Source organism: Ischnura elegans, chromosome 2 (assembly GCF_921293095.1).
Source record: "Ischnura elegans chromosome 2, ioIscEleg1.1, whole genome shotgun sequence".
NCBI classification, from domain to species: domain Eukaryota; kingdom Metazoa; phylum Arthropoda; class Insecta; order Odonata; family Coenagrionidae; genus Ischnura; species Ischnura elegans.
The window spans coordinates 144282712-144307812 of NC_060247.1; the positions used below are offsets into that span (position 1 = coordinate 144282712).

The 25101-nt window shown below is 42.9% G+C and overlaps 1 protein-coding gene across 3 annotated transcripts in view; it reads left to right on the forward strand.

Annotated features, from left to right (window-relative positions):
* The window catches only part of LOC124154741 (sideroflexin-1), a 100404-nt gene that overhangs the window by 67272 nt on the left and 8031 nt on the right, over window positions 1-25101 (forward strand). For all 3 annotated transcript variants that reach the window (XM_046528645.1, XM_046528643.1, XM_046528646.1), the window contains one exon: window positions 12487-12671. In XM_046528645.1, the coding sequence (XP_046384601.1) occupies window positions 12487-12671 (185 nt within the window). The remainder of the gene's footprint in view (window positions 1-12486; window positions 12672-25101) is intronic.

Consider the following 25101-nt stretch of genomic DNA (forward strand, 5'->3'; position numbering starts at 1 on the left):
CGGCTGGTTCAACGTCTTATCTCCAGCATTTTTAATTAGCTCTGCGGGAATATCATCAATTCCAGACGCTTTATTTATCCTTAGGTCACTGACAGCCGCATCAAATTCTGATCTTAAAATTGAGGCTCCCATGTCATCGTCATCTACTTCCCTCTCGTTTTTGATAGCATTCATTCTTAGGCTGCTTCCTTTGTACAAATCTTCCAGATATTCCTTCCATCTCTTCCCTTTTTCTTCGTTTTCAATCAATAGTTCTCCATTTTTGTTCCAAATTGTATTGCATCTAATGCCCTTTTCCATAAGGTGGTTCTTAACTATTGTGTAGGCGGCCTCTACATTTCCATGCATAAGATTTTTCTGAACGTCGTCATAGATATGTTTCATCCAAGCTTCTCTAGCCTTCCTTGCTTAGCCACATATCTCCTTCTTATTCTCTTGTAGTTAGTCTGCCCTTCCTCTGTTTTCGCATCCTTGTACTTTCTCCTTTCTTCAATGAGATTTAAGACTTCCTGCGTAATCCATGGTTTTTTCATAGCCACCCTTGTTTTACCAAGAGCTTCCCCAGCTGCTGCCTGTGCACCCCCTCTAATCTGCTCACCCCCTCTAATCTGCAAACCCCCTCTAATCTGCACACCCCCTCTAATCTGCACACCCCCTCTAATCTGCGCACCCCCTCTAATCTGCACACCCCCTCTAATGCACACCCCCTTTAATGCACACCCCCTCTAATCTCCACACCCCCTCTAATCTGCGCACCCCCTCTAATCTGCAAACCCCCTCTAATCTGCACACCCCCTCTAATCTGCACACCCCCTCTAATCTGCGCACCCCCTCTAATCTGCACACCCCCTCTAATGCACACCCCCTTTAATGCACACCCCCTCTAATCTCCACACCCCCTCTAATCTGCGCACCACCTCTAATCTGCACACCCCCTCTAATCTGCACACCCCCTCTAATCTCCACACCCCCTCTAATCTGCACACCCCCTCTAATCTGCACACCCCCTCTAATTTCCACACCCCCTCTAATCTGCACACCCCCTCTAATCTGAACACCCCCTCTAATCTGTACACCCCCTCTAATCTGCACACCCCCTCTAATCTGAACACCCCCTCTAATCTCCACACCCCCTCTAATCTGCACACCCCCTCTAATCTGCACACCCCCTCTAATCTGTACACCCCCTCTAATCTGCACACCCCCTCTAATCTCCACACCCCCTCTAATCTGCACACCCCCTCTAATCTGCACACCCCCTCTAATCTGTACACCCCCTCTAATCTGCACACCCCCTCTAATCTGAACACCCCCTCTAATCTGCACACCCCCTCTGATTTCCACACCCCCTCTAATCTGTGACCCCCTCTAATCTGCACACCCCCTCTGATCTGCACACCCCCTCTAATCTGCACACCCCCTCTAATCTCCACACCCCCTCTAATCTCCACACCCCCTCTAATCTGTGCATCCCCTCTAATCTCCACACCCCCTCTAATCTGTGCATCCCCTCTAATCTGCACACCCCCTTTAATCTGTGCACCCCCTCTAATCTGCACACCCCCTCTAATCTGAACACCCCTTCTAATCTGAACACCCCCTCTAATCTGCACACCCCCTCTATGCACCCCCTCTAATCTGCACACCCCCTCTAATCTGAACACCCCTTCTAATCTGAACACCCCCTCTAATGTGCACACCCCCTCTAATCTCAACACCCCCTCTAATCTCCACACCCCCTCTAATCTGCACACCCCCTCTGATTTCCACACCCCCTCTAATCTGCACACCCCCTCCAATCTCCACACCCCCTCTAATCTCAACACCCCCTCTAATCTGTGCATCCCCTCTAATCTGCACACCCCCTTTAATCTGTGCACCCCCTCTAATCTGCACACCCCCCTCTAATCTGAACACCCCTTCTAATCTGAACTCCCCCTCTAATCTGCACACCCCCTCTATGCACCCCCTCTAATCTGCACACCCCCTCTAATCTGAACACCCCTTCTAATCTGAACACCCCCTCTAATCTGCACACCCCCTCTAATCTCAACACCCCCTCTAATCTGTGCACCCCCTCTAATCTGCACCCCCCCTCTTATCTGCTCACCCCCTCTAATCTGCACACCCCCTCTAATCTGCACACCCCCTCTAATCTGAACACCCCCTCTAATCTGTTCAACCCCTCTAATCTGTGCACCTCCTCTAATCTGCACACCCCCTTTAATCTGAACACCCCCTCTAATCTGAACACCCCCTCTAATCTGCACACCCCCTTTAATCTGAACACCCCTTCTAATCTGAACACCCCTTCTAATCTGCACACCCCCTCTAATCTGAACACCCCTTCTAATCTGAACACCCCCTCTAATCTGCACACCCCCTCTAATCTCCACACCCCCTCTAATCTCCACACCCCCTCTAATCTGCACACCCCCTCTAATCTGAACACCCCCTGTAATCTGTGCACCCTCTCTAATCTCCACCCCCCCTCTAATCTGCACACCCCCTCTAATCTGTGCACCCCCTCTAATCTGTGCATCCCCTCTAATCTGCACACCCCCTTTAATCTGTGCACCCCCTCTAATCTGCACACCCCCTCTAATCTGAACACCCCTTCTAATCTGAACACCCCCTCTAATCTGCACACCCCCTCTATGCACCCCCTCTAATCTGCACACCCCCTCTAATCTGAACACCCCTTCTAATCTGAACACCCCCTCTAATCTGCACACCCCCTCTAATCTCAACACCCCCTCTAATCTCCACACCCCATCTAATCTGCACACCCCCTCTGATTTCCACACCCCCTCTAATCTGCACACCCCCTCCAATCTCCACACCCCCTCTAATCTCAACACCCCCTCTAATCTGTGCATCCCCTCTAATCTGCACACCCCCTTTAATCTGTGCACCCCCTCTAATCTGCACACCCCCTCTAATCTGAACACCCCTTCTAATCTGAACTCCCCCTCTAATCTGCACACCCCCTCTATGCACCCCCTCTAATCTGCACACCCCCTCTAATCTGAACACCCCTTCTAATCTGAACACCCCCTCTAATCTGCACACCCCCTCTAATCTCAACACCCCCTCTAATCTGTGCACCCCCTCTAATCTGCACCCCCCCTCTTATCTGCTCACCCCCTCTAATCTGCACCCCCCCTCTTATCTGCTCACCCCCTCTAATCTGCACACCCCCTCTAATCTGCACACCCCCTCTAATCTGAACACCCCCTCTAATCTGTTCAACCCCTCTAATCTGTGCACCTCCTCTAATCTGCACACCCCCTTTAATCTGAACACCCCCTCTAATCTGAACACCCCCTCTAATCTGCACACCCCCTTTAATCTGAACACCCCTTCTAATCTGAACACCCCTTCTAATCTGCACACCCCCTCTAATCTGTTCAACCCCTCTAATCTGTGCACCTCCTCTAATCTGCACACCCCCTTTAATCTGAACACCCCCTCTAATCTGAACACCCCCTCTAATCTGCACACCCCCTTTAATCTGAACACCCCTTCTAATCTGAACACCCCTTCTAATCTGCACACCCCCTCTAATCTGAACACCCCTTCTAATCTGAACACCCCCTCTAATCTGCACACCCCCTCTAATCTCCACACCCCCTCTAATCTCCACACCCCCTCTAATCTGCACACCCCCTCTAATCTGAACACCCCCTGTAATCTGTGCACCCTCTCTAATCTCCACACCCCCTCTAATCTGCACACCCCCTCTAATCTGTGCACCCCCTCTAATCTGCACACCCCCTTTAAAATGAACACCCCCTCTAATCTGCACACCCCCTCTAATCTTTGCACCCCCTCTAATCTGCACACCCCCTTTAATCTGAACACCCCCTCTAATCTGAACACCCCCTTTAATCTGCACACCCCCTCTAATCTGCACACCCCCTCTAATCTGCACACCCCCTCTAATCTCCACACCCCCTCTAATCTCCACACCCCCTCTAATCTGTGCACCCCCTCTAATCTGTGCATCCCCTCTAATCTCCACACCCCCTCTAATCTGTGCATCCCCTCTAATCTGCACACCCCCTCTAATCTGTGCACCCCCTCTAATCTGCACACCCCCTCTAATCTGCACACCCCCTCTAATCTGCACACCCCCTCTAATCTGTGCACCCCCTCTAATCTGCACACCCCCTCTAATCTGTGCACCCCCTCTAATCTGCACACCCCCTCTAATCTGAACACCCCTTCTAATCTGAACACCCCCTCTAATCTGCACACCCCCTCTAATCTCCACACCCCCTCTAATCTCCACACCCCCTCTAATCTGCACACCCCCTCTAATCTGAACACCCCCTCTAATCTGCACACCCCCTCTAATCTGCACACCCCCTCTAATCTGCACACCCCCTCTAATCTGTGCACCCCCTCTTATCTTTGCACCCCCTCTAATCTGCACACCCCCTCTAATCTCCACACCCCCTCCAATCTGCACACCCCCTCTAATCTCCACACCCCCTCTAATCTCCACACCCCCTCTAATCTGCGCACCCCCTCTAATCTGCACACCCCCTCTAATCTGTGCACCCCCTCTAATCTGCACACCCCCTTTAATCTGAACACCCCCTCTAATCTGAACACCCCCTCTAATTTGTGCACCCCCTCTTATCTGCGCACCCCCTCTAATCTGTGACCCCCTCTAATCTGCACACCCCCTCTGATCTCCACACCCCCTCTAATCTCCACACCCCCTCTAATCTCCACACCCCCTCTAATCTTTGCATCCCCTCTAATCTGTGCACCCTCTCTAATCTGTTCACCTCCTCTAATCTGCACACCCCCTCTAATCTGAACACCCCCTCTAATCTGAACACCCCCTCTAATCTGCACACCCCCCTTTAATCTGAACACCCCTTCTAATCTGAACACCCCTTCTAATCTGCACACCCCCTCTAATCTGAACACCCCTTCTAATCTGAACACCCCCTCTAATCTGCACACCCCCTCTAATCTCCACACCCCCCTCTAATCTGCACACCCCCTCTAATCTGAACACCCCCTCTAATCTGTGCACCCTCTCTAATCTGCACACCCCCTCTAATCTGTGCACCCCCTCTAATCTGCACACCCCCTTTAATCTGAACACCCCCTCTAATCTGCACACCCCCTCTAATCTGTGCACCCCCTCTAATCTGCACACCCCCTTTAATCTGAACACCCCCTCTAATCTGAAAACCCCCTCTAATCTGCACACCCCCTTTAATCTGAACACCCCCTCTAATCTGTGCACCCTCTCTAATCTCCACACCCCCTCTAATCTGCACACCCACTCTAATCTGTGCACCCCCTCTAATCTGCACACCCCCTCTAATCTCCACACCCCCTCTAATCTCCACACCCCCTCTAATCTGAACACCCCCTCTAATCTGCGCACCCCCTCTAATCTCCACACCCCCTCTAATCTCCACACCCCCTCTAATCTGCACACCCCCTCTAATCTGCGCACCCCCTCTAATCTGCACACCCCCTCTAATCTGCACACCCCCTCTAATCTGAACACCCCCTCTAATCTCCACACCCCCTCTAATCTGCGCACCCCCTCTACTCTCCACACCCCCTCTAATCTGCACACCCCCTCTAATCTGAACACCCCCTCTAATCTGAACACCCCCTCTAATCTGCACACCCCCTCTAATCTGAACACCCCTTCTAATCTCCACACCCCCTCTAATCTGCACACCCCCTCTAATCTTAACACCCCCTCTAATCTCCACACCCCCTCTAATCTGTACACCCCCTCTAATCCGCACACCCCCTCTAATCTTAACACCCCCTCTAATCTGCACACCCCCTCTAATCTGAACACCCCCTCTAATCTGAACACCCCCTCTAATCTGCACACCCCCTCTGATCTGAACACCCCTTCTAATCTCCACACCCCCCTCTTATCTGTGCACCCTCTCTAATCTGCACACCCCCTCTAATCTCCACACCCCCTCTAATCTGAACACCCCCTCTAATCTGCACACCCCCTCTAATCTGTACACCCCCTGTAATCTGCACACCCCCCTCTAATCTGCGCACCCCCTCTAATCTCCACACCCCCTCTAATCTGCACACCCCCTCTAATCTGTGCACCCTCTCTAATCTGCGCACCCCCTCTAATCTGCACACCCCCCTCTAATCTGCACACCCCCTCTAATCTGAACACCCCCTCTAATCTGCGCACCCCCTCTAATCTCCACACCCCCTCTAATCTGCACACCCCCTCTAATCTGCACACCCCCTCTAATCTGCACACCCCCTCTAATCTGAACACCCCCTCTAATCTCCACACCCCCTCTAATCTGTACACCCCCTCTAATCTGCACACCCCCTCTAATCTGCACACCCCCTCTAATCTGAACACCCCCTCTAATCTGCACACCCCCTCTAATCTGAACACCCCCTCTAATCTGTGCACCCTCTCTAATCTGCGCACCCCCCTCTAATCTGCACACCCCCTCTAATCTGCACACCCCCTCTAATCTGAACACCCCCTCTAATCTGCGCACCCCCCTCTAATCTCCACACCCCCTCTAATATTCACACCCCCTCTAATCTGTACACCCCCTCTAATCTGCACACCCCCCTCTAATCTTCGCACCCCCTCTAATCTCCACACCCCCTCTAATCTGTGCACCCTCTCTAATCTGCGCACCCCCTCTAATCTGAACACCCCCTCTAATCTCCACACCCCCTCTTATCTGCACACCCCCTCTAATCTGCACACCCCCTCTAATTTCCACACCCCCTCTAATCTGCACACCCCCTCTAATCTGAACACCCCCTCTAATCTGTACACCCCCTCTAATCTGAACACCCTCTCTAATCTCCACACCCCCTCTAATCTGCACACCCCCTCTAATCTGCACACCCCCTCTAATCTGTACACCCCCTCTAATCTGCACACCCCCTCTAATCTCCACACCCCCCCTAATCTGCACACCCCCTCTAATCTGTACACCCCCTCTAATCTGCACACCCCCCTCTAATCTGAACACCCCCTCTAATATTCACACCCCCTCTAATCTGAACACCCCCTCTAATCTGAACACCCCCTCTAATCTGAACACCCCCTCTAATCTGTACACCCCCTCTAATCTGCACACCCCCTCTAATCTGAACACCCCCTCTAAACTCCACACCCCCTCTAATCTGCACACCCCCTCTAATCTGTGCACCCTCTCTAATCTGCACACCCCCTCTAATCTGAACACCCCCTCTAATCTGCACACCCCCTCTAATCTGAACACCCCCTCTAATCTCCACACCCCCTCTAATCTGCGCACCCCCTCTAATCTGCACACCCCCTCTAATCTGCACACCCCCTCTAATCTGAACACCCCCCTCTAATCTGCACACCCCCTCTAATCTGAACACCCCCTCTAATCTGCGCACCCCCTCTAATCTGCACACTCCCTCTAATCTGAACACCCCCTCTAATCTCCACACCCCCTCTAATCTGTGCACCCTCTCTAATCTGCGCACCCCCTCTAATCTGAACACCCCCCTCTAATCTCCACACCCCCTCTAATCTGTGCACCCTCTCTAATCTGCGCACCCCCCTCTAATCTGAACACCCCCTCTAATCTCCACACCCCCTCTAATCTGAACACCCCCTCTAATCTGCGCACCCCCTCTAATCTCCACACCCCCCTCTAATCTGCACACCCCCTCTCATCTGTACACCCCCTCTAATCTGCACACCCCCTCAAATCTCCACACCCCCTCTAATCTCCACACCCCCTCTAATCTGCGCACCCCCTCTAATCTGTGCCCCCCCTCTAATCTGCACACCCCCTCTAATCTCCACACCCCCTCTAATCTCCACACCCCCTCTAATCTGCACACCCCCTCTAATCTGTGCACCCTCTCTAATTTGCACACCCCCTCTAATCTGAACACCCCCTCTAATCTGCACACCCCCCTCTAACCTGAACACCCCCTCTAATCTCCACACCCCCTCTAATCTGCACACCCCCTCTAATCTCCACACCCCCTCTAATCTGCACACCCCCTCTATACTGCACACCCCCTCTAATCTGAACACCCCCTCTAATCTGCACACCCCCTCTAATCTGAACACCCCCTCTAATCTGCGCACCCCCTCTAATCTGCACACCCCCTCTAATCTGCACACCCCCTCTAATCTGCACACCCCATCTAATCAGTGCACCCCCTCTAATCTGTGCACCCCCTCCAATGGTGTTCCTCCATAGATTTGTTGGTCGCATCCTCTCTTATTCTTTTTTCCTCTGCTTCTTTGAAATCCAGTAATTCTGTGCCTCCTTCATTTTCTGCTAAGTGTTTCTCATGGCTTTCTTCAATTTTTTAAAATTTTAGGTGGCATTTGATCAATACTAAGTTATGGTCACCTAACCAGTCTGCTGCTGGCTCCCAAAGCAGAGCTCAAACGTTGTTGCACATTACTCTTCCTTGGTCCTCTTCCCTTCAGTGCTCGTAATCCCATTCCAAAGGACAAATACCGAGTGTGTTTTTACTCCCCGACCTCCCTAGGAAAAGTGATTTTTAACTCGATGGACTATGTGTGTCCTGAAGATAAAAGTGGTGACTCTGCCCTGACATGTGATGAGTGCAATGGGGCAGCAGTTAAACCGTAAGTTTAAAATTCCTGTCGACGAACAGAAAAGAAGTGCTAGATTGAAATAGTCCTTTTTATGTTTGGACTTCCCCCCTTTCCCTCATCTGGTCTTCCGCCTAATAAATGTTTGTGGAACAGTAGTGGGTTTTTTGCTTCATCATAAATATCTCCTTGTTCCACCAAGTCTGGTCTTTGCGTTGGATTTTTAATAATGTGTTGGTTCAATCACTAGTGTGTGAGATACATTCTGGGCGCAATGATGGTGATGGAGAATTGTCATGATTTTTTGGAATTGTGCCATTGTGTCCAGGACAAGTTAAAGCAAATATTTCCTTGAATTTGGACAACTTCCAACTTTGGATGTTGGAGTTTGATGTGAGAGAGAATCCTGGAGAAGATAGCTTACGATGGTCAGTGATTGTTATGCATTGCTCAACCTGAGTCAAGGCATTTATTCTGCTTCTGTTTGCTACAGCCAACAATTGCTTGCCATTAGAAGGTAATGCATGAGTCGTAGCAAGAGTCCCTAATATATTTGCTAACTTGAAGTAGTGTAGTGTGGGCTAATGATGGCAAGAATGAATGCCCGGAAGAGAACATCTTGCGTCATAGAATCAATGATACATGAAACAATTTCATCGATAAAGAGACCGATGTCGAATTAAGTGTTCTGAATTGCAGTAATAGGTCTAGATCTAACTAATTTGAGAATTTTCATCTGCAGATTAAAGTCCAAAATATTTGTTGTCATTCGTTTATCTCAATATAGCTTTTTCTTGTGCTCTTGGGCTCACCAACCTTTTCACAACAAACATTCAGAAAAAGTTTTTTGCCATCTCAAGAATAGATGTTTGTATGTCTAGTGTTGACTAGTTTCCTCAGGGTGCACTTTGTCGAAGACAGTTTTCAATCTGTAGTTTAGAGGTTCATGTCTTTTTTTATTCATTGGTGCAAGTTGAAAACAAGAATTCAAGTATCAAGAAAATCAAGCAAAATGTGTAGTTGAGTGAAAGCCTTTTGTTCACCCTGTCACACATTTGCGGTTAGGAATCCTTTGGTGTGAGAGGTGTTTTGTCAGTCACACACAGTGCTCAGTAGTTGCGTGCTCATCGCATTTAGTAGACTTTGCCGTAGGATGGAATTGAAGCATTGTATGCATTTTTGTTGCGCTAGCTGTTATCTCGTCTCTTCATTTGTCTCTGTCCTATTCAACTGTCCTTGTACTGAAATGGAATACATGTGGCCTGCATGGGTACAATTCTGTGCAGAAGCATGTACGGTCTTGCATCAACACTTGGCCTTTTGACTAATTTCTACGCCTGGTATCGTCTAATGTGTGGGTTGAACCAATATTGTCTAGTTATCTTGTGAGGTTACACTCTCTCTATTTTCAAGAGTGGAATGTCCTCAGTGGTTGTGCCGTATTGTCTGTGTCTCTTTTGGGAGAGTACTAATGTATCATCCAGTGATAGTTTGATTACGTTATTCTAGTTTTGCTCTTTGTTTTGAAGAGCTTAGTCACTTCCAGCCTGCAGACTTGTGGCCTCTGGTTTGAGATGATCTTTCCAAATGTGAATTGTGCAGTGCAAAGCTTTCTTCTTTCATTGCTGTGAGAGTGATGTCTTGGCCTTACTATGTTGTGAATTTTTTGTGGAATGCTACTAAGAAGTGACTGAAGGAGGCAGATGCGTTCATCTCTTCCCTGGAATTGTTTGCTTGACATGCTATTGGTGTGGAATGAGCTTGAGGCCAACTTTTAGGTCTTTGGGTGAGGTATGAGGATGCCTTGTCTCACCCATTGCGTGGCGCACTTATGCACTCTGCTCTCCAATCAGCTTTTCTATTTGTACAGTTTACAAGCATGTTTTCTGAAAGCTTTGTCTTATCAATGTATGTCTCCAGTGGTGCTCCACCGCACTTTCTATGTCTTGGAGAGGGATTTGTTTTAATACCCAGCAAATTATTGAAAATGCATTAATAGTACAGATTTATTTTCTTCAAAATTGATGCAAATCTTGTGAAAGAATTTTTGCCTCAAAGTTTCTAAATTTTTACAAAAATCAAGAAAATGGGAAAGTATTTTTCTGTAAGCGTAACCATAATTTGGGGTTAATTCTCACCATTTTTTATTAACAATGGCATTCAAACATTGAAATGCAAGTTCTCTGCTCATTTTTCAGCAATCAGTTGGCATAACACAATGCCTCGCAAAGTCGTCAGTAAATGCAGTAGAAAATGCAAAACCTCCCTTTTTTCTTCATCTGCCATGAAAGCACTTTCTTCTCTCCTTTCTTCACTCAACGTGGCCACAAACTGTCCAGACATTCAACTCAAAGAAGTTGCTTCCCTCTGCTGCCACTGCTGGTCCTGACGTCACTTCTCCAAGGCCACCCATCCTTTGTTGTCTACTTTCCCTGTGATGTTTCCCCCCTGATTGTAGTCTCCCTCTCTGAACAAATTCCCTCTCTTCCCTTCCACTAGCTGCTTCCACTAGCTGACTCCTGGGCTGTTCTCGGTGGCCTGGAGAGGAGGGCTGTCAAAACGGGAATGGGAGACAGTCAGTAGTGGGAGACATACTTCCACTTTGTGGATGAAGTGTTGTTTACCCTCATTGCCAGAAAGCTATCCATATTCACAATAATCTCATGTATTAAATGATGCTGCTAGATGTTGCAGTTTGATCTCTGAGACGTGTAAAATGCATGGAAGCTCTCAAAGCCCTCTTGTTTAGAGATGGGTCGAAAAGAACCGAATTGCCAATACGAACTGTTCACTGAAATTAACTCATTCGAAAATGAACAGTTCTCCAAAACTCCCTGTTTACTGTTCATGACTGCACTGCACACGTGCGGCGCATTCGGTCCAACAGGTATGCTCTCCAAGAGGTATTTTGCGCTGCGGCTTACTCCATCAAGTGCGTTAGTGGTTACAACAGATGGCGGTTATGATTCAGACTATCCAAGGCTGCAGAAGTGTGTCATAGGGGACCAAGCACCTCCCCTTCCTTCTCTAACATTCCCCTCCGTCCATGGGACTGTTGAAGCTGTTCATTTTGCAAGGGCATTCGTTTCTCGGAGGAGGGCATTCGTTTCTCGGACAGTGTTCATTTCTCGGAGGGTGTTGGTGTTCATGTTTTGGGGGTCATTCGTTTCCTCTGGCTGTACATTTGGGATCTCGCGTTCATTTTGATTTCGTGTTCATTTGAACATTTGCGTTTGATGAATAGGATGCGATGGTTCAGGTTCGCGGTCAATTCTAGGGCCGGTAATATATTTGTCATTTTTACTATGATTCCAGGTTAATTGAAACGTTAGCTTAAAAATTTATTTTGATTGCTTGTATTAATGCAAAAACTTGTTTCAGCAATTGGAAAAGTTATACAGAAATTCTTAAATTATGTTAACTCCACTATTTATTTTGTTATTAAATTATTTGTGATGATAGCAACTTTTTACTGGGTTAATCTATATTTTACCTTGTGTTGCTTTAAGAGGTATGAACTGATGATTTTGGGAAGCCCTAATTTGGCTCCAATTTTCCTCAAATAACTTGTTTGTAGTGTAAATAGGAATCAAAGAAGGACTTCATACTCTTCCAAAGAAAGTCTACGGAGGCATATGTGCATCATTTTCAAAGGAATGAAAAAAATATGATATCTACGGATTTGCTTTGATGGCATTACATATTTTACAAAGTGATATTTTATGCATTGTATCTTGATAACTTAGCTTAATTGCTCATGTTTATACTCAAAATATGTATGAAGAACAGTCACCTGTTTATAAAAGTCTAGGTTGCTCATAAGAGGAGCATTTCCTGGTGCTAAGTGCTTTCATCTGGTGTGTGCTCTCTTTGAATGGCAGTGTTCCCGCCTATTGTGATGAATGCTCTGGAGCGCCGTGGCACACTGGCACGCCTCCCCTGGCTCAGTGCCCCACTCCAGGTGCTGCTCTGTGGATTTTGCCTCACGTTTGCCACGCCCATGTGCTGTGCCCTCTTCCCTCAAAGGTCATCACTGTCTGCATCGCACATCGAGGATCACCTGCAGGTACATTGACAATCTTTGCAGCACAGTCTTGTCGAAGTTTCTTGCATGGTAGGCACATTTGTCTTCTAAATGTTACATAATAACCGCTTGTTTTGGTAAATATACTATGAATCGTGTGTGAACTTCCTGAACTTGCCGGCCTCGGTGGCGGTGGGGTAAAGTCCTCGCCTGCCAGTCCGTAGGTCGCGGGTTCGAATCCCGCCTGGGTAGGTGATCCCTAACCAGAGCATGGATGTTTGTGTTGTAAGTTGTTGATGTTGAAAAACCCGTTATAAAGGCCGCAAAGTGCTGTTTACGGGGAAATGGGAAATAAATAAATAAAGGGCATTGTTCACCTTATTTCAATTATGTATGTATATTTATGGGTCACAACAAAGGGTATAACAAGAAGTGCACTGTGTGCCATGAAAAAAGATGCACCTGATGCCTTTGCACCATCTTCTGAGCCTTTTTCTCATCTAGATGTACCGTCACTTTCAAAAGTTTCAGAACAAAGTTTGTTGCGCCACTTGCGCTTCTCGAGGAATTTTAGTTTCCCTTACTCTTTTTGTTTTCCTTGGTTGCTCACCAAAAATGTTTCTTTTGTGGGTGAAGATATACATAAAAAAGCACACAAAGGGAGATGTTATTGGCAAATTGATCAGTCTGTTTCGATTCATGTCGGATTTAATGATTATTTTGTGTGCATTTACTTAATGAAATTGCCACAGTGAAAACTGGGGCACTCAGTTGCAGTGGCCTAGTGGAATAAACATGCAACTGAGATGGTGGTGAATGTGAGATCGAATCCCCGACGTTGAAAAAATTGCTCATGTATATTTTTTCAGGTTGTTCACACGTTTTGTATTTCTTAATACATCTCAATTCATTTTAAGTTCACTGCTACAGCTTTATGTACTCTTTTTACATAAATGAGTCCTATAAAAGTTAGGAATTTGGAAGGGTTAGATGCATAATTTATAGGAATGACTAGAGCATTTTAAAGGTAAGGGAATTGTACAAGAACATAACCGTAGCCCAGTGGTGAAGGGGGCATAAAAACCCTGCGTTGGTGTTAACATAATTGTTTAAGACTGGTGACAAAGGGTCATTCCTATCAGCTGATTACGTTGAATACAAGTTAAAGGAAGACCAGTGAAAATTAATTTTTTATTTTGCCTTTTCATACGCTTTACTTATGCTCCCTTTGCCATGGTTTATGGTTCCATGATTCATGTTTCCAAGGATATCACTGAAACATTATTGTCTAATCATAAATTAACGTTCAGCTGAATTAATGCGATGACATGTTGTGTGCGTTGATTTACCACCTGGATGCGCTGGGTGACACTGGCAAGGGAAACTATGATACCTTTGAGGGTATGAGAGGCGTGGTGGGAGACGGACAAAGGCCTGTTTCATGCCCTCGTGGTGCTCTTGGTGAGCAGCTCAGTGACCATGGCAGCCAAAGATTCGCCAGCAGTGGCGATGTCCAATTGGGGTGTGTTAGTCACTTGGAGGAGCATGCAGCTGGGATGAGCAGGAGTCGCACACCCACATCTTTCGAAGATCCTTAAAGAGTTTGAACATCGGACACAGAGACGCAGACCTCATGAAAGAAAGACTTGCATTCACCACATGAGCTCTTGACTGTGTCGCTGCAGATTGAATTGCAGATACCACAGAAAGGCATTGCAAAGTAGGGGCGCGCACATGAGACTCGGATAGAACAACAACCTTATAGCTGAAGAGAAGAACACGGAATGTGAAAAAGGTGTGTCACTACAATAAGTGGGAAGATCTTTTGGCCTTCTAGGTTTTGCATTCACTACAGTGTATAAAATCAACAAGTTTTCTTTTTTAGCCTAGCGATTAATTGAACTAATCTGTGATGAGATATTAGTTGGATCATTGTATTAATTGATAACCAGAGAACGCATTCAACACAAAACCCTAGTGAAGTAGTATGTGATGATTATGAAGGCCTTTTTAGCTATATAACTCAACTAACAATAACACGACATATCCCAGTCAGCACAAAAGATATTTACCCCATAATTACCCTAATTTTACACGGGTAAAATTGTGGTAAAAGCTGGGTAGCCTGCCTGTTAATGGGTAAAATATCTGTAAATTTAAGTTGTAAAATTCTGGTAATTTCGTGGTAAAACCCAGGTAAAATTCGTACTTTTTCCGGGTAAAACTTCCTGATGCAACATCAGAGCCATCTGTGGAGCTTTAAAATAAACATAAAGACACTCTCTCTATCGGTGCTATTGTGAACTAACAGTGAATAGCTTTAATGTGCAATAGGTGTTCATATGAAATGATAAATGAACGAAATCGACATTGATATTGAAGAGTAACTGTTTATTGAATGACGAAAATGTACTAAATATAATAATAATAATAATAATATCTTTAGTTGCCGAACGATTTGCAAAAAGCAAATATGTATAGGGCACATCAAAATGATGCATACAATTTTATCAGACATAAAACACATGGGATACGTCAGCAAAAAGAGCAAATGGATATAAACACAAAGATGATATATACATCAAAATGAAACACATAATTTTTTCAAACATAAGGAAATCAGGCGATGCAAACAAAAGTAAAAAAAAACATGGAGATTTAAACAAGATTAATAGCAGATAGACAAAAGAAGGATGCCTATATGCATTTTGCACTGAATTCGTCCAAGCTATAGAAAGCATTTAATAACAGATAGTTCTTGAGATTACATTTGAATACATTTTGTTCTTTTACTAACTTGAGGGTGACAGGTAAATTATTATACAATTTAATTCCAATAGCTAAGGGACTGTGTAATGTTAGTGATGAGAGATGATGGGTCTGATGAATATGTTTACTGGTGCGGGTGAAATGAGTATGGATATTTGCATTTGATTCAACTAGGTGGAGGTTTTGTTTGATGAAGGGTAACAGATTTAGGATATAGGCACAGGTTAATGTGAGTAATTTATGAGCTAAGTGGGGTCTACACGATTCTCTATAGGGCAGGTTTAGAATGATACAAAAGGCACGTTTCTGAAGGAGAAAGACTTTATTCAATAGGGTGGGTGAGCCACCCCAGAGAGTAGGATGCAATCGGTAGCTCTGCTATAGAAATGGCTAAAATAAACAGTAAGTAAAATATTTCTGGACACAGAGGATTTTAGATATCGTAAATAAAATATTGAGGAGTACAGTACATAGTGAAATAAGTTTGGAGACATGGACATCCTATTTTCCATTGTACTGGACATGTACGCCTAAAAGTTTAATGCTTGTTGTTGTTTTTATTACGCTGCCATCCAGCATTATATCTGGAATTTTTGTCATGCATTTATGTTTAAATGAAACCAATTCAGTTTTTTTGCTATTTAGCTTGAGAGAGTTCCTACTGCTCCACTCAAATACTGAGTCAAGTAAAACTTGGGCTTCAGGAAGTAATAAGTCAATGTTGGGGGATGAGATTAAAAACCTGGTATCATCAGCATAAGTTATGTTACCAACATTACTGTTGTTCCCAATCCCCAATGAGTAGAGGTCTGTGAATTTCGCGAGATGCGATATCGCAAAATAATGCGAAATAACACTAAATAACGCGAAATCGATTTTGCGTTTTCTGCGATTTTTGGTGGATTAGCAAAAAAATCACATCTAATGAGTCATAATCTATTAAAGCCTAGGCCTTCATTGTTTAACGCTGCAGAAGTTCATTTGCTCTATCTCATTATGATTCCAAGGTCAATTGGCTTGTTTAGTCTCGCGCATAACGCATCAGCGTATTATTGTGCACTGCAGTGATTTCTCCGCCAGAATTTGCCGTTAAATTTATCACAGCCTCTCTCTTCGATTCCCATGTATCAATCCTGAAATAATTAGAATGATGCGCTTTCTCACCAGAAGAATTAGATATTATGAATTAAAAATGTGCGGAAAGAAATTCAACGCAGCCGCGGAAGAGTGGAAATACAAGCTCATGTGCCCGGTAAGCGTCAATGCTGAGCAGTAATTCCGGTGACTCACCGCGATGCATTAGACAGCGTTATTGGATAACTTGTTGCAGGAAAACCATGAGTGTGGGTCTAATGTACTAATTTTGTTGACTTAAACTCTGCCACTGTTCACGGCACGGCCCACAGTGTGGCAGAGAGTCGTCTCATCTGAAAGCGGCCTGAATTTCACGCCGTCGCGACGTGACGTGAATGGCGGCCGGCAAAAAGTTGTTTTGGCAGAAAGCGGCCCCAATGTAGTACTGCCTGTATTTCACGCCGTAGACGGCGCACTGCTGGGCCGGATTGAAATGGGTGCCGTGATGACCACGGCGGCCGTCAACTGAGCGATTCGATTTGTTTAAAGACATAGAAACGTATGGTTATTTGAAAGCACGAAGCTCTTGCAGTAGGGGGAAGGAAAGAAAGGAACAGAAAGGATAGAAGGAGGGGGGTTCTCCTTATCAGCAGACGGATCGTCAGATATTTGGCTCTCTACTGAGCTTCAATGCAAAAAAAATCATTTCAACATTGGCCAAATCTAATATCTAATTCTTCGGGTGAGAAAGTGTCTCATTCTAGATGTTTCAGGACCGATAAATGGGTAATAATTTTTCATGTTTCCTTGAATCCTATTATGTTTAGTTGTGTGTGCTTCTTTCACTGTCTTTCTTGACCCATTGGCATTAACTGTAATCAAAACTAAGCGATTTTGTTGTATCTACCTTCCCTCAACTTCTGGATGAGGGGAATTGAAAGGGAACCCACGACAAGAAACATTTCGGCAAATTTGTAAGTTATACAGTACTATGGTTATACCGTAGCTACCCAGCACTCTGTTTGAAAACACCATTGTGATTTGTTGTGTTTTGCGGTTGGACTGTTTTTTATCGTAGTTCCATAGCTTTAAATATCGAACGAAGGATAGGAATTTTAAAATGCCAAAAGCTAGTGATACTGTTCATACCAGGGCAAGTGAATTCAGCTCAGAAGGATTTTATGTGAAAGACAGAGTATTACTGTGCAAAGTTTGCGATAAAATATTTGAATTTGAAAGATGTGACTCTTTGTTAAAGCACATCAGTAGCGATACACTTACACATGCGAAAGAAAGGGGACCTGCAAAACAACAGCTATCATTTGAACACACAGTCACTCAGTCAAAGAAAATGGAGGAGGAGCTTGTTGTGGCTACTAATGAAGCATTTTTAAAGGCTTTATTAGTTTCTCTAAACTTAACATTCCAAAAATTCTGGAATGGCTCTTAAAGTACTCACATATAAGGAAGTGGGGATTTGCCATTTGCCGATCGTATTTATCAAGCCTACATACTTGAACCATTCATATACCTTGAACCAATATAAGTTGAACCATTTCTTTCATTTAGTTTTATCAGATAAATTGTGCAATCGAAATTGTGTTAAATGTTATGTAAAATGCTTAATAAAAGTATAAGTATCCATGAAATGTGTACCATAAAATAATAAAACGCTTATAAATGTGGGAAAATTGTAGCATTATAATAACACTGCCAAAATTTACTATAGCACCGACATCACATGGTTTTAAAACAAATTTTAGCAAAAAATAAAACCACTTTCACGGACCTCTACTAATGAGTCATTTATAAAAATTATAAATAATATTGGGCCAGCTACAGATCCCTGTGGTACACTAGTTTTGATAGATGAAGGATCAGACATGTGTTTATTTTTATCATGGGTTAAACAAACAATTTGGTATCTCTTGCTTAGGTAGGATAGAGTCTATTTTAAAGCCACACCCCTTAAAAGAAATGCATTGAATTTCTTAAGCAGCAATTGATGGTCAACCATGTCAAAGGCTTTGGAGTAATCCAGAAACATTCCCAGAGTACATTTTTTCTCATCCACAGATTTGAAAATAAAGTGCATTGCATGGAGTAGGGCAAGAGAAGTAGATTGCCCTTTCCTGAAACCCCACTGGCTATTAGATAACAGTTTATGATCCTCCAAAAGTGGAATTAAACAATTTAAAAAGATTTGCTCAAATATTTTGGAAAACTGCCAGAGCAGGGATATGGGACGAAAGTTATTTAAATCATCACTATCACCTCTACCTTTGTAAATTGGAATAGTTTAACTAGTTTTTAAGGCTTCTGGAAGTAGACCCTCTTGTAGGGACCAAGTAATGAGGAATAGAAGGGGATCAACTAAGTGATCCTTGCACAGGATAAGTAAAGACCCAGAGATCAATTCCAGTGGAAGAACAATGATTGCATTTCTTAAGAACTTACAGCAATTCCTTAGTGTCACAGGGGAAAGAAAAATGCTGAAAGGTGAGTTAACTATATTCGACTGGCTGGCAAAATTACTTGGAGGGCGGACTGATTCAATATCAAGAAATTTTTTATTGATTGAATTGCTAACAGCTTTTAGATTATAAGAAATAGATTGATTATTATTAGCACAAAGAGCCTGGGGAAGTATAGGAACCTTAAATATATAAATAAAAAATGAATACATATACAAATACGACATTTATGTTAGGAAATAACCACTTGGTGAAAGAGAAATAATAACAAAAATAAAACCCACATTCATGAGGACATACGTACTCAAAGAAAGAGAAGTGACCGAAAGAAATAACAGTTATTTTTTAAGAGGAATTGCCAATTTGATTTCTTTTAAAATAGAAACAATGTTAAACTTGGAACTTTATTTTTTACTTTATAATTTATTATTATTATTATAATTAATTTTCTTTTGTTGAGCACTTGGTGACAACAGCTTCCACACCAAACTCAGGGCATGGTTACGAGGAAACAAATTCGACCAAGCGAGAATCCTAAAAACTGCTCTTCCAAACTTTTTCACCCGAAATTTTCAATGAAATCACTGTAAATAAAGAGTGCTATACTTTAGCAGATGTTGAGGGAATCTAATTTCAGTTATATTGATTATAATAATAATAATAATAATTTTTTATTAGCCCTGTTGATCCAAGAAATTGGATATAGGGCAAGTCAAGAATAAAAAATACTACAAACTCACAATATGTACACACAATCAATGTCATATACAGAAGATTGGAGAAGTAAAATAATTCATTTTAAGCAAATATCAATCAGTACAAATTCACATTATACACACACAATCCAAAACTCTATCGATTGAAATACTCATTCACAGTGTAAAAGGCTCCATCAATCAAAAAACCTTTTAGCAGATTTTTAAATTGCTGTAAAGATTTAGTTTCCTTAATCTCTTTTGGTAGAGAATTAAAAAACAACACACCAGCATACACTGGGCTTTTGGCATATAGAGAGAGGTTATGAGAGATCACTCTGAAGTCTTTATTATATCTTGTGTTATGATTGTGAATGTCGTTGTTTACTAGCAGCTTGAGGGACATGTGCTGTTCTTTTACGTATAAAATTGAGGAGTAGATATAAATGCAAGTGAGGGTCATGAGGTTCAGCTCCTTAAAAAGGATTCTGCAGCTACTGCGTTTTCCAACACCTGCCAATATCCTCACGGCCCATTTCTGTAATCAAAACAATCTCAGGGTGTGTTGAGAGTGACCCCATACAGCAATGCTATATTTGAGCCTGCTATAGATATAAGCATAATAGATTGATAAAGCTTTCTCCATATTGAAGATAGGAACAAGTCGTCTTAGCAGGTAGCACCCTGAGGTTAACTTGGAACAAATGGTGTCTGTATGCAGATCCCATTGCAAGCAACCATCCACCAACAGTCCTAAAAATTTAGTGGATGTAGATCCAGAAAGTATTTTACCATTTAGTTTAAGCAATGGGCTTAGCTGTATTTTTTTTTGGTGAGGGTGAAATTGTATGAACGTAGATTTTTTCTCGTTCAGAAGAACATTATTAATTTCACGTTATAATTGATTATTAAAAACTATATTGCCTCACCATGGCGTCACAACAAAAAGTGATGCAACTCTCTGGTTAAATTTTCCACTGAATTGTATTTTACTATTTTTAGCATTGTATCAGGTAACTTAGTTTAGTTTACTTCATGCTCCAGTACTGGCTAGAAATTATAATTGCCAGGCATGTTACTTCGGCACTTGCAGTCGCATTCATGTTCCTCCTTCATTGTTTATTTGTCCACTAGTAGCCAACGTTACGGTCCATTAGTTGCAAATCGCAGTTGAGGATCCAAAATACCAACCGTCAAGATGTGAATCCGGTCTTTCATGTAATTATTTTCACGAAAATAATTATACGATGAAAATTATTGCCCTTTTCTATTTATTTACAAAAATAATCAGGTAATTTTAAAGTACTTGAATTTTTGTTAATGACCATAGCCTTTCATCGATAGCGTACATATAATGTGAAACTATTTGCGAAATGAAATTGAAAATAATTTGAAAAAAATATCACTATGGTGTCACTGTGGATATATTGAACTTTACTTTTCTACTTTAAAGTTTTCTCAACCTCGTACAAAAGTAAATGTACACAAACACACATAAAGTAAATGCCTCAATATATATTTTTTATACTTTACTGTTGGCTATTCTGCATGCGAGTATTTACGTGGTAAAAAAGGGTATAGGCTACTAGGGTAAATTTGCCCCAAATTACCAAAATAATTTCCGTCTAAATTATCTTTTGTGCTGATTGGGATGATGATGCTCAAAAAGGTAAATTAGGTAACTAATATCGATGATCACAAAATGAACACACTCCACAAAGGTGCAAGTAAGTTTTCAAATCTGACAGCACAACCGAGAAAACTGAGGAGAGTGCAAACTAAATGAATACTAGCAAATAGGTAATTAAGATCAATATTAATAGAAAAAGAATAGTAAGTTTCTAGTAATAAAACAAAATGTTTGACTCTTCTCACCAATATTTGAACTCTTCAGTTATGTTAACGCACGTATGGTTTTTATCCACCCTTTACCACCGTCTGAACCTCTTTTCCGAATCCCTTGCCTTTTAAATGTAGCCATTCTTATAATAAGGTTCGATAAGACCACCCTTCCTTGCCTACTATTAACTTTTATGTGGCTCATTACAGTTAACAATTCTGTTTTAGTGAGTGATGCTGTTGCAGGCGAATTTAAAACAATGTGAAATGTATAAAGAAATACAAAACGTGTGAACAACCTGAAAAAATATACATGAGCAATTTTTTCAACGTCGGGGATTCGATCTCACATTCACCACCATCCCAGTTTCGTGTTTATTCCACTAGGCCACTGCAACTGAGTGCAGTTGAGGTGTTATGATGCATAAAATACACAACAACAGTGAAAACTGGGGCAATTATAAAGGAAATGCACTCAAAATAATCATTAAATCCGACATGAATCGAAACAGACTAATCAATTTGCCACTAATTCCCTTTGTGTGCATATGTATGTATATCTTCACCCACAAAAGAAACATTTTTGGTGAGCAACCAAGGAAAACAAAAAGAGTAAGGGAAACTAAAATTCCTCGAGAAGCACAAGTGGCACCACAAACTTTGTCCTGAAAAACTTTGGAGATATGTACATATGTTGTTGAAGTTTAGGCAAAATAAAGCCCAAAAAGAGACTTGCTACTGAACACGAGTACAGGCATCCCCCGAGTTACGTATGTCTCGACTTACGTAAATCCATACTTACGTAAGCGATAACCGTATTTCAAATGATTACGTTAATTTTCGAATGCGAGCGCGAAGAAGTAGATATTCGCTCGTACAACCAATGGTAGAAAAAATATCGAATAGTAATAGAGTTTTTTACGTGCTAAAAATAACAAAGTGACCCATTTTTGTCATTCCTCGAAGGAATTTTCATTAATTTCTGTATAAAAATCGCTTATAAATCCCAAGTCAGCAATCAATGTGAAAATTTGCAGTTCTAGCAATGGATGTGGGGGCCTATTACGAACGAGCGGGCGGTACGCTACCGCCGGGCGGAGTTTTCGTTCGGTATACGGTATCATACCGTCCCTTGCGATTACGAATGGGACGGTCGGTAAGTCACCGCCGGGCGGAGAGTACATGTCAGGGGGTCGGTAAGGAGCGATGCGGCGGAAGTGACGTTTGTATGAAAAATTCTGAGCTCCTTCAGCCCGAAAATGGTGTAGCCAATGGCAAGGGCGTGCGGTGTTCCAATTCCGCGGCGACAGTTCCTAGCAGACGAATATTTCGGCAAGATTTGTTGGCAGTCGATCAAGACAATTAGTGGTATTTATGGATTAATAAGGATGTGTCCTTTGTTAATTCACCTTAAAAGTTTGAAAAATGAACGAATTTTGCTCCTCAATTCTTACTTTTAGGATAAAAAGTTGAATAAAACAATAATTAGCAGTGACTTGCGGAAGATATCATCAAAAAATCACGTATGAGCAGACGCAGGTAGTGACAAATTGCATGGCAGGCCATCGAAAAATTACGATAGAAGTACTTTTAGGGCCTACGGGCAAGGTGAACCACCAATTCCATTACAGCTTTGACCGAAATGCCCATTCTTAAAAAATATATGAAAATAATCCACCACGAATACTTAGCTGGAGAGCCTTAATCACAGACAATATAACACTCAACATCTGTGAAATGACAAAATATCTGTTGCTCTGCATTCCTTTCGTGTAAGTAACGGGGTTTGGAAACCTAATGCAAATTCAGAGAACAAGAAAGGCACTTTTAAAAATAAAGAAAAATAACTTTTTGCCTGTTATCTATGAAAAGCAATGGAGAATTAAAAAACACAAGATATGCACTACTGGTTACAAGAAAATTTTATTTCAATATAATGTCACAGAGTTTCACCATTTCTTTGGTTTATTCACGGGTACACAACCACAGCAAAACAGTCTGCCCACAATATACATGTGAGATCGCGAATCGGTTCCGCAGCAATCACACACACAAGCTACAACTTATTTCAATATTTCAGGTAAAATCCACAATCGATACATGCTCACACCATTATAAATAATGGTAAATAGGCAAATATGATCATCAAAAACTGGAAGTCACTACCATTCTTATATTCATCACGTGAACATTACAATCAAGAGCTCGCTATGATGAAAACAACTATATAAACACTAATCACTTAAGCCTCACATTATCCTACGCAAGTGGCACAGGTGACTTTTCTCACTACAACTCCTTGGTACGAAATTGATAAACTATTACATATATAAACAAATTTCACACATGGCTTTGAACTTGATAGCTTGATCGTGAAATGTTATCTCTGCGGTGAATGACGAAGGTATAAACGCCACTGACAATCTTTACATTACTATCAGACACTTCTCGATAGCGTAAACCACTGTTTAAAAACCAACCACAATGGAACAGTGATAACTACAGCTCTTGGCAGATGTTTGTCAAACTTTGTGCATTACAACCACTGGTACTGTGATTAACGGTAGTTGTCACATTGAAAATAACACTATTTTGAAACAAAAGATGTTCGTAGAAATCTCCAAGCAGCGAGCAAAAGTTACATTCACCTCACTATTCAAGCAGTTATAACGTTGAAAATAACACTACTTTGGCACAGAAGATGTTCGTAGAAATCTCCAAGCAGCGAGCAAAAGTAGTATTCACCTTGCAATACAAGAAGTTGTCACATTGAAAAAATAATATTTTGCTACAAAAGATGTTCGTAGAAATCTCCAAGCGGCGAGCAACAGCTGTATTCACCATACAATACAAGCACAGGCAGTCCTTAACGACGAATTTTCCGGAACCTATGAAGAAATGGAAGATGTTTTTGCATATAAAAACATAGCGGACATTAAAAAACATCCAAATTGTTCTAATTAAATAAATGAATGAGGGTCAACTTACAATCAACGTATCCATCTCCTACGGCCGTGGCTCTCTCTCTCTCATCTCAGACGGCTACTACGTTGTTATATGGGTATTATACTTTTTTTGTTCAACTGCTCCAGTCGGCTCCAGTTTTATATTTTATACGCTTACTCAGACATTAATATTATAAATAACAAAATATGATAGCTTCCGAGTTTCTATCGTCGGATATTTTGTTTTAAAAACGCCAACTCGACCCGAAAAATGTAAACAGACGTCCGCCATTAGGGGGTCGGTATCTCACCACCGGGGTAGCCGGCCGTGGTATCATACCGACCCCTAAGCCGTGGTATGATACCGACCGGTGGCCACTCGTAATCGCTCGGGGGCGGTAAACGCGCTTCGGGGCGGTATGATACCGCAGGCGGTATCTCACCGCATGCGGTAAGCCATTCGTAATAGGCCTCATGGTTGCGCTCTTTCCTGTACGATAAAACTTGTTATATAGCATGCACACCCGAACTCCGACTTTCAACTATTTAAAAATTGTATCCTTAAGTTTGGACATTTCCATCTGTGGAATTAGAAGAAAATGAAGTTCAAGCAGAGATCTTTATTGCGGGAAAGAATTGTTTAGTACCCACGTAACGGCATTGAAATTTTGAGTGT